At 43.8% G+C, this 15,552-nt stretch overlaps 1 protein-coding gene across 1 annotated transcript in view; it reads left to right on the top strand.

Moving 5' to 3' along the window:
* The window catches only part of TMTC4 (transmembrane O-mannosyltransferase targeting cadherins 4), a 95,147-nt gene that overhangs the window by 28,092 nt on the left and 51,503 nt on the right, over positions 1–15,552 (top strand). The window contains exons 6-11 of the mRNA XM_030568084.1: positions 3,908–4,005; positions 6,214–6,306; positions 9,923–10,084; positions 11,083–11,285; positions 14,785–14,956; positions 15,047–15,178. Coding sequence (XP_030423944.1) covers positions 3,908–4,005; positions 6,214–6,306; positions 9,923–10,084; positions 11,083–11,285; positions 14,785–14,956; positions 15,047–15,178 — 860 coding nt within the window. The remainder of the gene's footprint in view (positions 1–3,907; positions 4,006–6,213; positions 6,307–9,922; positions 10,085–11,082; positions 11,286–14,784; positions 14,957–15,046; positions 15,179–15,552) is intronic.

Below are 15,552 nucleotides of genomic sequence, written 5' to 3'. Positions count from 1 at the left end.
CGTGCTTGCCCTCGTTCCATCCTTGCTCCTGCTTTGTTCCAGCCATGGTTCCTCTTCTGCTCCTGCCTCTCTGGTACTGATCCTTGGCTCTGCCCCTGGTTTGACTCTGGTTGACCTGCCAACTCTGGCATTAGACTCCTGTCTCAGTTACTGACCCTTGGCTTGTTCCTGGACTCTGCCCACCCTGGACCCAGCTCTAACTGGTAGGCTGAACTCTTGCTTTAACCACTAGGAAAGACTGCCCACAGCCCAGTCTTTAACAAGTGGAAATAAAAACACATTGCCCCTTTTCAAAAAGCATATCCAGTAACCTCAGGGTATCCTGATCACCATTCTCTTACATCCCCCTCCTTTCCCAAACTGGAAGGGGGAAGAAAATGCTGCAATGTTCAAGGGTGTGGATGTGTGAGCTCTTGCCAATAGCATAAGATTTCTCTTGCTACACCAGAGGTGGGCAAACTATGGCCCGTGGGCCACATCCAGCCTGTGGGACCATCCTGCTGGCCCCTGAGGTTCTGTCCCGGGAGGCTCTCCCCTGGCCTTTCCTCTGCTGTTCCCCCTCTCCCACAGCCTCAGCTCACTATTCTGCCAGCACAATGCTCTGGGCGGCAGAGCTGCGAGCTCTTGCCTGGCAGCGCAGCTGCAGAGACACGGCCCGACCTAGTGCTCTGTGCTGTGTGGTGGCATGGCTGCTCCAGCCATGCAGCATGGCTGCCTGTCCTGGCGCTCTGGGTGGCGTGGCTGTAGCACTGCTAGCCACCAATGCTCCAGGCAGCGCAATAAGGGGGCAGGGAGTGGGGGGGTTGGATAGAGGGCAGGGAAGTTCGAGGTGGTGATCGATAGATGGGAGTGTAGATGGGGTCAGGGTGGTCGGAGGGCGGGGAACAGGTGTGGAATGGGGGCAGGGGTACCAGGGGGCAGTCAGGAATGAGAGGGGCGGTTGGATGGGGCGGCAGGGGGCAGGCAGGGATGGGGGGGTCCGAGGGCAGGCAGGAATGAGAAGAACAGTTGGATATGGTGGTCGGGACAAGGGGTGGATGGGTCAGGGGTCCTGGGGGAGCCATCAAGGAACAGGGGGGGTTGGATGGGGCAGGGGTCCTGGGGTGGCTGTCGGGGGTGAGAAGCAGGAGGACTTGGATTGGGGGCCAGGCCACGCTTTGCCTGGCTGTTTGGGGAGGCACAGCCTCCCCTAACCGGCCCTCCATACAATTTCGGAAACCCAATGGGAATCTTAGTCCAAAAAGTTTGCCCGTCCTGTCCTACACAGTCTGTGCACTACCAGGGTTTGTGTTAATAAAGATCTTTGGGTATCTCATGCATGAAAGGTGCCATACGTGCTAAATATTATACTACTTATTTATTATTTTAAAATAATTACTATCCTATTCTAGCATACTTGTTCTGATATTAATTTCACCAAAACAGTCACCAAAACTGTGTCTGTGTTTAAAAATCCCAAGTATCCCCAAAACACCCCCTCTTCCCCCAAAAGCCTGATCCAATTGTTGGACAAAAATATTCTGAAGACAGGATATGGCAATGGAACATTAAATCATAAACATTGATTTGTTCTAGGTAGTCTCAGAAACCTGTGTCTCTGGATTGTTATGAGCAATCACGTGATTAGTTATGCCATACAAAATCAGCTCTACTTCTCTGAAGTCCAAATGTACTGAATACATAAGTGTCTTGAAACTGGGCATGTTGTGATGTAGATATTGGAAATGCCTGTTATGTTGCCCTGAAAGAATCAGCTGTCAAGCAATATGCTGCCTCTGAGGGCTCCTGTCCACAGTAGTATCTGCTGGTAACCCTCTGTCTTCCCACTGACACTGAAGTTCTCTTGTTACTATAATCTGTGCTTCCTGACCTTAATTGCTGCACTACTGGTCCTCCACTTAAACACTGCAGTTGCTGAGTTCTATGACATTCAGGCCTGGTCTACGCAAGGGGGGCTCAATCTAAGTTACGCAGCTTCAGCTATGTGAATGACGTAGCTGAAGTCAACGTACTTAGAGCTACTTTGGTGTCTTCACTGCAGTTAGTCGACAGCTGACACTCCCCCATCCACTCTGCCTGTGCCTCTCTCCCTAGTGGAGTACTGGAGGTGATGGGAGAGTGCTCAGTGGTCGATTTATCATGTCAAGCCTAGACACGATAATTGATCGCCCGCTGGATTGATCATTGCCTGTTGATGCAGCGGATAATGTAGACAAGCCCTCAGTTACAATGTTAGTTACTCCTGGGGAATTCTGTGCCATTGCACGCACATAGAATTCATATTCCCTGCAGATTTCTTTGCTTCCATGCAGAAAAATGACTTTCTGATGGGGAAGCAAAGGGAGGCTTCAAGAGCGATCACGGTCATGCGCTCTTCCCCAGCAGCATAGGCACATTGTTTCGGGTGCCTTGAAGCAGCTGGTGAAGAGGTAAATCACTGCCAGGGGTTGAGAAGGCGGGGAGTGGGGCTGGGGACACCCCAGCTGGCTGCTCCTACCTTGTACTGGGCTTAGCATGACAGGACTTCCTCTTCCCCTACAAGCAGCAGCTGGGCCCAACTCAGACCCACCCCCAGAAACCTCCCCTGGCTGCAGGAAACTCCAAACCCAACCCTGCTTCCTGCCCCCATCACTCCTCAGCCATGGGGAGAGGGGTCACTGTACAGGAAGCTGTTCCCCTGTTCATCCAACCCCTGTGCATCCAGCCTCCTTCATACCCAAGCCTCATCCCCTGCACCCAGACCATCCCTGCACTCGAACCACCATCCTGATGACTCCTATCCCCTACCAGGCGAGCCCCTGGCAACCAAACCCCTGCCATGCTGAGCCCTAACTGTAAGTCCTGGAACTGGGGATGGTGCCTCACCCCCTGGCTTGGAGTAGTTTGCATCATATAGAGGGTTTACAGTTTGGTTTGATGGCTCTCAGCACCTCCACTATACAAATTGTTCCAGCACTCCTTGCCCCAACCACGTTCACCTTCAGAGTCCCATTGCCCCAGCACTTGGAAACCCCCCCCCCCCCGCCACCCAACAAACCCCTGTGCATCCTGATCCGCATCTGGACCCCTGACTGAGCCACCCACACTCAGATTCTCCCAACAGAACCCTCTTGCTCCACACCTGGATCACCCCACACTAAGCCCCTCCACAATTAGATCTTACTGGACTGAGCCTGCCTGCCCTGCAGCCTCACCGCGGTGTCTGTGTCCCGGGAGGGAGGGGCTGCAATATGATCTCCCACCTCCATGCAGCCAGTGGTCTTTGCTCCTCACTGCCATGCTGGAGCCTCCACATTTATTCATTGACAAAATTTGCAGAATTTTAAAATATTATGTGCAGAATTTTTATTTTTTGGTGTGGAATTCCCTCATGAGTAGTTAATGGAGTATCCTGATGTATTACTTAAACAAATCAGCCTTGCAGGTGCTTTTAACCCAGTGCACCTTTCAGATTAAGCAGCAGTTAAAATATGACTCACATGGATGATACCTCACATATAATAATTAGGAGGAATTTTATTCTCTGACACCCTGGGAGAGTGGCCAATAATAACAGACCTATAGCCGGGAATGATAAACTTTTGTGTCTACTGAGTGAGGATTAGTCTTTGAAGAGAATATATTGTGGAAACCTATGTGGAGCCTCTGCCACACTAGAATTGGAGAGACTAGAATGTCTGCCAAACAGGAAGATATCTAATGTGTCTATGGTGCATTAAATAGCTACTGCCAAGGGATTAATGCAGGTATATTGCTATTGCTACCTTCTAGTCTTAAAAGGTGAATCTCTCGCTTGGCATGAGAGAGAAAATTTAAAGAGAAAATGAATAGTGTTGTTTTATAAAGTAAAATTTCTAATGTTAATTTAGGTTAATGTACCATTTTATGTCATATTTTACATTGACAGATAAGGAAGGGAACCATTTTTCTATACTCTGGGTACTGGCGAGTGTTCTTCTTGGTGCAATAGCCTTGCTGTGCAAAGAACAAGGAATTACAGTACTGGTAAGGTCTCTTCATAACCCACTGAATTCTGTCCTGAGCAGCCATAAGCTATACTGCACACATGCTGCTGCAAATCTTCTCCACATCTGTGAACAACTTAGACAGTGCTTCTGCGCTAGTTAGTCTGTTAAGAAAATTGGCTTATGAATGTTAAACATTGACCTAGCCAGGCTCTGTGCCTAGTGCTTCTAATGTGATTCCTTTTATGCTTGTTTGTGTCTCTGAGAGTAGCTTGCATGTACCAATAGAAGTCTCTGCTTGCCTGCTTTGTAGATATTATACCAGTTTTAGTTTGGGCCACATTGGATGCTTGTGTTCTTGCATGTCTGACTGTCCTCTTGGGCCCACGATGCCAGCAAATCTACAAAGGGATTGTTCGTAGATTAAATGAACAAGACTGATAAATGGCTGATAAAGAAGTTTTCATGTGCCCCACATCCTTTTTTTTTTTTAAAAGAACTGTTGACACTGCCTAGTTAGAAGTACCTGTTCTGCTTATTGCTTTTATTAATTCTCTTCCTTATTTTAAGCACGTATCTAAATAGGAGCCTTCTTTTTTTGAGTTCATGTGCTTCTGTATCTTTGTACTCACCTAAGGTCGTCCTGTTCGTGATGACCCTATTGCTTCAACAGTAGCCTACTGAGATGCCAAAACTGGGAGCTGGAGAATGGCTTCAGCTAGAACTGGTAGGGATGGAGTAGTATAACAGTAGTAGTAGTAGGACAGAGGAATATTTAAAGAATGAAGAACCTTGTTCATATTATTCTTGGTATAAAGAAGAGAAAACAAATGACAGAAAACATATCCTGGAGCATAAGCAGGATTGTTTTTAACTAGACTGTCTTTCAAAGGCATGTGTGGGAGACACAGAAGTGGCTCTCTAACTTAAGGTGTGCTGTGATTGTTTCTCATAGTAGCATGACAATAATGTTTGAGTAGCAGCCTCAGCTTTTATTTTCTGGCTGTCTTTGTTGGATGTTGCATTGTTAGGATGATTATATTCATCCTCAAGCTTGGGGATAACGGTTTCACAGTAAGAGAAGCACAGGCCAAAGGGAGCAAGAACAAGGGTAAAGAAGAGCCGTAGAAGCCACACACAAAAATAAATAGTGCCTCATGCTGAAATACCCCTTTCCAACTGGATCCCTGCCTCCCTCTCTTCTTCAATAAGCCAAGCACGTATACTGCCTGCTGGCCTCCTTGCATGGAGTCACTCTGAGGTTCATGCCAGTTTCCCTCTGATTCCTGTGGCTGACCGAGACTGATTTGGTCTTTGCCTCTTAATGAATAGAAACCCTTACCCTCACCTATTAGTGTGCTTCTGCTAGTTCCTTGTCGCCCTTAAGACACTAGATCATCTCCAAAGATAATATTAGGATGCTACCTACATATCCCTCGTGCATAAGTGTTAAAAATTACTGAACAGTTTTGGTGGGGTTGGGATGTATTTGACATAGAATATGCCATGAAAATAGCATGTCCGAATAAAATGGTTACTGGAACAGATGGATATATGGGACCTGATTCTGATCTTGTTTTCACCAGTGTAATTCCATTAACTTCAGTTGAATTACTCCTGATTTTAAGGTTTTGTCTGGCAAAGTGCTGAGAAACACAGGCTGAATGCCCTCAGATCCTATAGAGGTCTATAGAATTTTGCCGGAGGTTTTCAGCACCTTGCAGGATTGGGCACTTACATGGGTGTAATTCCAGTGAGAATCCTGCCTGGATCCTCTATAACTCTGTCTAAGCCATTGCTCTGGCAACCTGTGTGACCATTTAAAAAGAAAAAGGTGATTTGAACCCATCCAGCCAAAATATGCTTGATGCTTCACTGGTGCACAGTGAGAGGTAAGGGATGGGTGGCTTTTAAAAATCCACTTTATTGCACTAGTCCCTATGACTGCAACCCCTGGGCTGCGAAAAGGGTTGGGAGGGCAGAGAGGAGGTGGGGTAATGTTCTCATGCCGCCCCCATTACACATGCATAGGCCAGGAGGCTGCCTGGCCATGCACAGGGGTGCATGCGGCATCCTGTCAAGTGCTGAGGCATGGTCTCCTGCAGAGTTTTCTTTTTCTTGGAGTACTGACTCTATTCATTTGTAACAAGTTCAGAATCAGAATTAAGATGCACGATTCACTATAGAAGTAGGATTTTTGAAATACCTTTTTAATAAATGAATTCTGCTTTCTCTCTTGGTTATTTAGGGCTTGAATGCTGTATTTGATGCTCTGGTGATTAACAAACTAAATATTGTGGAACTTATTCAAAAGGTACTACGTAAGGACAAGTCATTGGAGGTGAGTGTGCTCAGTCTCAGTTCATTCTAGCTGTCCAGGCAACAACAAAGATGCCATTTTCAGCTTTGTATGTGCTGGGAGTGCAGTAAAAAACTAGATATAATTTCAGAGTCAGCGAAACAAGGCAATGATCTGGAACGTCTTTTCAGCAACATGAGTGATCATGGTAGAGCACCGCTGTACCCAGCAAGACTTAAACGCCTGCATTTCATAGCTCTTTTCACAGCAATATATAAAGAGCTGATGTCCAAGTATCTAAGAAAGCTGGCTCGAATGTATGGAATCAGTCCAAGACCAGTCAAATGGATGTTGACAACATCCGACTGGCAAAGCGAAGAGTGAATTATTTATCCAGGTTTACAAAACAGATTTTAAGGCCAAAAAAGCAAGAGTTACATCATGCACAGAAGTACTTGTTATGTAAGAGAATAATTTTCTCTCTTGGCAATCCAGCTCAACTACTTTCTTTCCCCTGAACACAAATTGCCAAGAAAGAAAGAGACCTCCTAGTATCTAGACCAGGGGTCGGCAACCTTTCAGAAGTGGTGTGCCAAGTCTTGTTTATTCATCCTAATTTAAGGTTTTGCATGCCAGTCATACATTTTAATGTTTTTAGACGGTCTCTTTCTATAAGTCTATAATATATAACTAAACTATTGTATGTAAAGTAAATAAGGTTTTTAAATTGTTTAAGAAGCTTCATTTAAAATTAAATTAAAATGCAGAGCCCCCCGGACTGGTGGCCAGCACCCAGACAGTGTGAGTGCCACTGAAAATCAGCTCGCGTGCTGCCTTCGGCACCCGTGCCATACGTTGCCTACCTGGATCTAGACACAGAAACTGTGAATGAGAACCCAGTTAATCCACGGGCAGTCACTGGAGGATAAACGGGTGTCTACAGTGAACCCTAATTCACCCATTATCAGTTCAGATGGAATCTGGCATGTCACGTGCAGTGGCAAGCAAATCCCAGAAATAACAAGCATTGGGTAAACTTTTGACTCCAACTGGATAGTCCCTCAAGAGAGAGGAGAGTTACTAATGACAAACTAATTATCTGTCCCTCCTGTGGAGGGTTCAACAAGGCAGAAAAATCTTCATTGGACTTTGCATGGTGTAAAACTGCAGAGAACCGTTGCTCCTCTGGTGCTTAGTTTAACCCCTGTGGAGCTTCCATAAACTCTGCAAGGATGAAATGTGAATGAAAGGCCCTTTGGAGCTTAAGGAGGGATCTCAGTAAACGGGAGTGTACCCTGTAGAATTGAATTAGCCATTTTGGGCAAAGATATCTAGCTAAAGAGAAAGGGGTAGTTCTAGCAGCAAAAAGGAATGCCAGAGCACTCAACAGTGTAAGCTGATAATATCAGTTTAAGAGAAGTGAGGAGTCTTGGGATTAGTAGGGGACTAAAGCAGAACCACTTCAGAGTTTTACTGAGGAAAATGCTTCAAAGATAAGCCTTTTATAAGTGAAGCTCTTTAAAATGTGAAGCGTTTAAAGCAGTGGTCACCAACCTTTTTGTGGCCAGTAGCACATTCATGTTTTCAGAAGCGTGTGGCGGGCGCCAACAATTTTTCAAGGCTTATTTTGTATTTGTACATTAAATAATTCGAAAAACATCATATTTAATGTAACATATTAATCCAGAGAGAAGAGAGGAGCCGGAGAGAAGCTGTGAGGACAGAGAACACTGGCACCCACAACCTGCAGCCCCGGAGTTCTCTGCCCCTGGCAGGCACGGGGCCGTGGCTTCTCTCCTACTTAAACCGCGGCCCTGCGCCTGCCAGGAACCGAGAACACCAGCGCCTGCAGCCCCAGACTTCTCTGCCCCCGGCAGGCACGGGGCCGCGGATTGTCTCTCCTGCTGGGCACTAGGCAGGCCCTGCGCCTGCTGGGAACAGAGAACACTGTGCTCACAGCCTGAGTTCTCTGTCCCCATCAGGCGCGGGGCTGTGGCTTCTCTCCCCTGCTGGGCACTAGGCAGGTGCACATAAATGCCCCGGTGGGCGCCATGGTGCCCGTGGGCACCACGTTGGGGACCACTGGTTTAAAGTATTGTTTCGGTTTACAATTTTAAATCATTAGGGCTATGTATGGAAAATTTCAAATGCCAGTTATTTCATGAAAATATGATGGAAAATATTAATAGCTCATTAATTTTAACTTCTCTCACCTCCAAAAATTGTTCTGATCTGTGCATGGAAATGTTGTATACAGACGGTTTCAAGTTTCTTACAATTTCTTCCCCCATCACCTGGGAGCCTAAAGAAACATTAAACTTTTTTTTACCACAATTTCAGTTCCAGACCCTCTTTTCACATTTAAGCCTCAACCCTTGGACAAAAGAGCAGTGACATTTCTTCTAGTTTTTGTTTATTTTAATTTTTTCTCTCCACCATGATGATTTTCATGAAAGATAAACTTCCCTAACCATGTAGTGGAGAGTGACCTGAAAATGAGGTCATAATGGAGCACCAGAGGCAGTCTTAAGGATGGAATTCTTGCCTCGTTTCTCCATAATAAATCCTGTATAAACTGCAATAATACATTTTACAGTAAAATATAGGTTCCTAAGTCACTTGGGCTTAGTCACACTTTTAATAATTTTACCACAGTTTCCTCCTTTTCCCTAATTTTTAACTGTGCAACTTTCATGTATCAATTCGTATAATTTTTACACTGAATAGATTTAAATGGAGAAAAACACTTGTTTTTGAATAATATATAAAAATATCTGTTCAAAACAGAATGCTAGTTAAATATTTCAATTGTATTTAATGGAGATGTTTTTAAAATTAAATGCTCACGGTACATTATCATTAATTCTCAGAGTATTGATCTTTCCAACATGCTGCATGCATACTTACATGTATGTTCCTCAAATCCCCTGACAGAAACAGACTTGAGAAATAACTTAAACTTCCAGAGATTGTTAGAGACGTTTCTTAAAGAAAAACTGTTTCCTTTGTAATTCATTATCAATAAGATTTTGTTTGCAATAAGTTTTTCTTTTCAAATTTAATCAATGAAGACCACAAAATAAAGCCAGAGAGAAGGGAGTCCTCAGCCTTTATTATTTTTGTTTCTTGATTATTTGTTTCTCAAAGCTCCTGCAACAGTGGCTCTCAAACTTTTTTTTACTGGTGACCCCTTTCACATAGCAAGCCTCTGAGTGTGACCCCCCCTTTATAAATTAAAAACACTTTTTTATATATTTAACACCATTATAAATGGTGGAGGCAAAACAGGAATTGGGGTGGAGATTGACAGCTCGCGATTCTCCCCATGTAATAACCTCGTGACCCCCTGAGGGGTCCCGACTCCTGGTTTGAGAACCCCTTCCCCTACAATATACATATCAGATGCAGTACAATCAGAAGGCACAGTCCTTCTGAAGAACTTCTTTCTTATTCTTTATTTATAATAAATATTTTTGCCATAAAAGCAAGTAGATACCCATGCAATAGAGAGTTTGGTTTAATGGCTGTAAAACATTTATTCCCTTCAATACTTAGAATGCACAAGTACTATCTTCTTTCCAGCTATTTCTGTTTTAGGTGGATGGGAACAAGATCTGAAGGTGTTAATAATTTGTCCTGTTGTTGTTTTCTCCTGTAGAATGTTGGGTTGTTTAAAAAGGGACTCCTCTTCAGGATTACTCTTCTGTTGTCTGGAGGGGCCACTATGCTCTGCTTGCGCTGGAGAATTATGGGCACAGGACCACCTGCTTTTACTGAAGTAGACAACCCAGCCTCATTTGCAGACAGCTTGTTTGTGAGAGTAAGTCACAAACCTGTCATACTTCCACAAGTTCAAAAAAACTGGGTCTTTAAAGGGAAAGTTCAATTTTACTTCAGCACTTCAAAAAAAAAAAAAACAACCCGCCAATAAAATGAGTGTTTCTTGTATTTGTGGACTGTATGATGAATAACCTTTTTAGTAAATCTTGTGTGGTTTTATTTAATGTACTGTGTGTTTTCTTCCCCTCTTTTCTATGTTCTTGGGAGAAAGGATAGAATCCTTTTGCTGTCCTTTTCCTTAACAAATATTGAAAGTTGGTGGTGCACTTTTCCTTCACCTTTGAATAAAATAATACCATGTTCTGGCTGGGTACGTGGCTTTGTAATTTTTTTTTGTGTGTGCTTTGCCTACAGTGGGTATTTCTACACTGCAATAAAAGACCCGTGGTTGGCCCAGGTCAACTGACTCCAGCTCGTGGGGCTCGGATTTCAGGGCTATAAAATTGACGTGAAGCTGTTGGGGTTTGGGTTGGTCCCCAGGCTCTGGGACCCTCTCCACCTGTAGGGTCTCAGAGCCCAAGCTCCAGCCTGAGCTCAAACATCTACACTACAGTTTTATAGCCCTGCAGATGGAGCCCAAATCAGAAGACACAGACTAGCTGTGAGTCTTTATTGCAACATAGACATACTCAATAATAAAGCTGGGCTTTTTTCACATTGCCTCATCTTTTGGGAGATTGTCCCATGCAGATCCAAATACACAGAGGACTGTCTACAATTGGATCTCCCATCCTGAATAGGAGAACCATCCTGTGCATGGAAAACGGTTTTGATAAAAATAATTGTATTTTTTAAAAATGCAAAATGAATGGACCTGTACATACTTAGAATCATGCAGCATTTCAGTTCGAACACTTATTATTTTACAAGATACATTTTGGGGGTGGAGGGAAGGGAAACAAAGAGTGTTGAAGTTGGATTTTGGGGTTTTTTTTGGAAGTAGTATCAAATAAATGTTTGTTTTCCTTTGACTGACAGGCTATAAACTATAATTACTACTATTCATTGAATGCATGGTTGCTGCTGTGTCCCTGGTGGCTGTGTTTTGATTGGTCAATGGGCTGCATACCCCTTATTAAATCAGTCAGTGACTGGAGAATAATTGCACTAGCAGCACTTTGGTTCTGCCTAATTGCCCTGATATGCCAAGCTCTGTGCTCACAAGACAGCCATAAGAGAAGGTAAGAGACAGTGCTGAATTTTAAATTCCACACTAGGTTAAGTACAGTATTATTTTGTTAAATCCAGTACTGATCATTTTAACAATTCAGTGGAACCAATATCTAGCAAATGTATGTCAAATAAATATTTATAGCTATTATTGCAGTTTCATCCCAATTTGGGCATTGACTACTGGGAGGCAAACTTGTAGAAAGAGGTATGGATGGCTGCTTTATTTTCCTCCTGAAATGGCATTTTGAGATCCTTAGCACTGTAGGTGGTAAAAAGTAATTTGTGGTCAGAGCAGAGTGTAATTGATGTATGTTATGCCCCTCTTTTTACAATTCTTTTTTTCCTTCTTTTGTAATAACAAAAAAGGGGCCTTTTTTGAAAAGATGTAGTGATTCTGGCCTTTGATTGAAAATAAAATGCTATCCCAGAATGATTACTCTTTTATCAATGAAGGGTTGTTGAGAAAATAATTGGGGGGGGGGAAAGAAAACCAAAAGCTTCTGTAAATAAAAGCTTTTAATACAATAAAAGAATTTAACATCTCTCATGATATGTTTAGGTTGCACCTTTTGGATGTCCTTAACTGATAAATTTGCCAGCTCTTTAAAATTATATAAACAATTTAATCCCAGTGCCATCCATTGTTCAAATTTTGATCATCTTCTGCAGTGCCAGTTTTTCCCTCTAAAATGTAAATCTATTATTATTTCCCTTTTCTCCATGCTTTTACCAGTTTACACAGCCTAAGTCATTAGTAAGTCAATACTCCCTCATTAATACAGAGACGGAAGCAGTGAGACACACACACCAGAGTATAGTTTAATGTGGAAGCTGCAATTTTAATAAACTACGGTATATACGTGATCATAAGCCAGTTTATTTATAAGGCCCCCCCCCCCCAAGATGGATAAGTAAAAATAGAAAATTTTTATGACCCGTTCATAAGCCAACCCCATAATTCAGGGGTCAGCAAACTTTGGCTCCCAGGCCATTAGGATAAGCCACTGGCAGGCCGAGATGGTTTGTTTATCTCAAGCGTCTGCAGGCACAGAGGTAAACCTAAGTAAACAAAATGTTCCAGCGTGCCAGCTGCTTACCCTAATGGGCTGGGACAGCAACTGGTGGGGAAATTATTTTTTGGGGGGAGAAGCTGGGGGTCAGGAGAGTAACCCCTGTGACCACCCCCCACATGACGCCACCCCTAGCCTAGGACCCTCACACTCTCCCCATTCCATCCCTTCCCACCTTAAATGGGGAAGGCCAGGGGAGGATGTCTCTGGTCTGGCTGGAGCTGCTCTGGCAGGCCGCGCAGTGCAGCCACAGCCTGCTCCGGTGGGCTGGGCTGGGCGGCACGGTGCAACAGCAGCATGCCAGCCCCAGAGCTGCAGCTCCTTCGGCGGCTAGGGGGAGAGCAGTGTGGCCAGAAGAGGAGAGACTCTGACCCCGCCTCTTCCCCTCTGGTTCTGCTGGCTGTGCTGCCTCTCCTTGTTCTCTCTGTTGGGGGGAGGGGCTGTGTCCCACCTCTCCCTCTCTATACCCGTTCATAAGCCATCCCCATTCTCTAGTGCTTCCCTTTTTTACTAAAAAAATTTGGCTTATGAACGAGTATATATGGTATTAACCAACAAGGAACCCCTTACCAAACTGCCAGGCAAGGCTGTTCTAGTGTGGAATTTAATTGGGTGCTAGTGGCTCCAGGTTCTACAAATCTCATGATGGACATGCAGGCAGTACCCCCTCTATGCTCTCATGCCTGTTCGGGGATCTTGACAAGAAATCAGAGTCACAGCCCATTCCCCTCATCCACACTGGAGGTAGGAGAGATGGGAGCCAGGCTGCACGAGGCATGGATCCCTTCACTCTGCAAAGTTGTGCTTGAGGCCCATGCCCAAGAAGCACATTGAGTTAAGAACCTCATATAGGACTGTTTCTTAACTCCCTTTTCCCTCCCCACCCACTGGAACCAGCCAGAATTGCAATATATGTAATATAAATCCCTAAATCAAACTGCTTGGATGTTTGATGGAAGGTGGAAAAAACCCCACATAGTCTTTCACCATGTAGGGAAAAAAAATTCCTTCCAGACTAGGTGACCAGACAGCAAATGTGAAAAATCGAGACGGGAGGTGGGGGTAATAGGAGCTATATAAGAAAAAGACCCCAAAATTGGGACTGTCCCTACAAAATCGGGACATCTGGTCACTCTGTTCCAGACCCCAAATAAAATTTGGCCAGCAGCATAGCCCCTTAAGGATCTAGTATACTAAGAGGGGATGGGGTGGGGCTGGAACAAAGCCAAAATGGCTACAGGCCAGCCGTGGGCAGAAACAGTGGTTTGAGCATTGCTTGCTAAATCCTTGGTTGTGAGTTCAGTCCTTGAGGGGGCCATTTAGGGCACTGGGATAAAAATCTGTCTGGGAATTGGTCCTGCTTTGAGCAGGGGGTTGGACTAGATGATCTCCTGAGGTCCCTTCCAACCCTGATATTCTATGATTCCTCACACTGCCTCTGCAGTTGGGAGCCAGGCAGTGGGTCTGTCCTGATCTAGCCATTCAATGGCAATCGGAGTGTGTGGGTCAGACTCAGACCCTGTTAGAGCCAAGCCACTCCCTCTCCTCTCCTGGAAGGGAAGAGGAGGGAAGACCAGTGAAAGCCCAAATTTCTGCCTCCATTCCCCACCCAAGGGAGGGGCAGCAACTCAGAGAGCCAATGAGCCAGCATCCATGATCACCTCTAACAAAATAATTTGGAAAATGCAGTGAAGGCCTAGCACATTGGGATGGGGGAGGGAGGACATCCAATTTTGGTTTCAAGTTCCCAAAAGTTTATTATAAATAAAAATTAGTGTAAAAATAAATATTTTAACATAATATATAAATACCTTGATGGTGGCTCTCTTTCTGATGAACATGGCGGCTTTCTGACATGAACACTTGTCTTCTTTGATTGGTCTTCTACTGAGAAAACTGGTTTCAAGCACAGTTTCTTCTTTAGCATGTTTATGAAGCATCTTTGAGGTGGCTTTTTTAAAAAAAAAAAAAGAAAGTCAAATATTTTACCTAAATTGGTCACTTATTAGTTAAAAAAATTGTGTATAGTTGTAATCTGTAGTTTTATTGCCTGTATATTTGGATCAAGGAGAACAGAATTAATGTTGGTGTTGGTCCTCTTTGAGCAGGGGATTGGACTATATGACCTCCTGAGGTCTCTTCCAACCCTAATATTCTATGATTCTATGAATGATTTCCAGTTTATTAGTGTAATTTTGTGTCATGGAATCCATGTCTTGACTTCAGTTTAATTTTGTGGGAAGTGTGTCTAGATTTTCAAAGAAGCCCACGAGAGTTAGGCACCCAGAGCCCATTTAAATTCAATGGGAGGTAGACATGAATAGGTTAAGTCCGCATAATGGCTCCCAGTGATTAGTAAACAGTTTTTGTATATTAACAAAAGCACTTTTTCATCTAAGTTTTGTTGCTAAATTGTGAGTCTGTTTCTTATTTACAGAATTCTTACACTGGGACTGGGATTTCTTATTATCCCTTTTCTTCCTGCAAGTAACCTGTTCTTCCGAGTAGGATTTGTTGTTGCAGAGAGAGTCATCTACCTCCCCAGTATTGGCTATTGTATGCTACTTACGTATGGATTTAGTCTGTTGAGCAAACAAACTAAGAAAAAGGTACTAACTAACGGTCAATAAAACTGATGACCAAAACTAGTGGAGGAACTTTAATACAATGATGATTAACCTATATCTCCTTTCTTCAAGAAAATGCTTGCTGCCACTGTACTAGGAATCTTGTTGATCAACGTGCTCCGCTGTGTTATCCGCAGTAACCAGTGGAGGTCTGAAGAACAGCTTTTTAGGAGTGCTCTGTCAGTGTGCCCTCTTAATGCTAAAGTAAGTTGGTCACACTCACCTTTTATTTAGTTTTTTAATGTTCCACATGGTGTATACGTTGCAGTACAGCATCTGCTGTACAGTGCTAGCCTAGTGAAAGCACAGCCTAAAATAGACATCTAAATTATAATGTCATAGTCAACTTCTCAGCCAGTGCAAGTTACAGTACTTTAATTCAAAACTGAAAAAGATGAAAATAAATGGACTTCAGTGCAGACATCCAGTCAAATAAGAAATGACCAAATACTTAAATACGTAACTAGTACCATCCATTGAAATAGTTGCATACAAAAGTGACTCTTTTCTGCAGCAGTCTCATAATCTGTGTAAAAAGAAAAATTAAACCATAAAAGTGTATTCAACTGATTTGCTGT

The sequence above is a fragment of the Gopherus evgoodei genome, chromosome 1 (assembly GCF_007399415.2).
Source record: "Gopherus evgoodei ecotype Sinaloan lineage chromosome 1, rGopEvg1_v1.p, whole genome shotgun sequence".
NCBI lineage: Eukaryota > Metazoa > Chordata > Testudines > Testudinidae > Gopherus > Gopherus evgoodei.
Note: the sequence above shows the minus strand (reverse complement) of the source record. Positions and strands in the feature narration are given on the sequence as shown.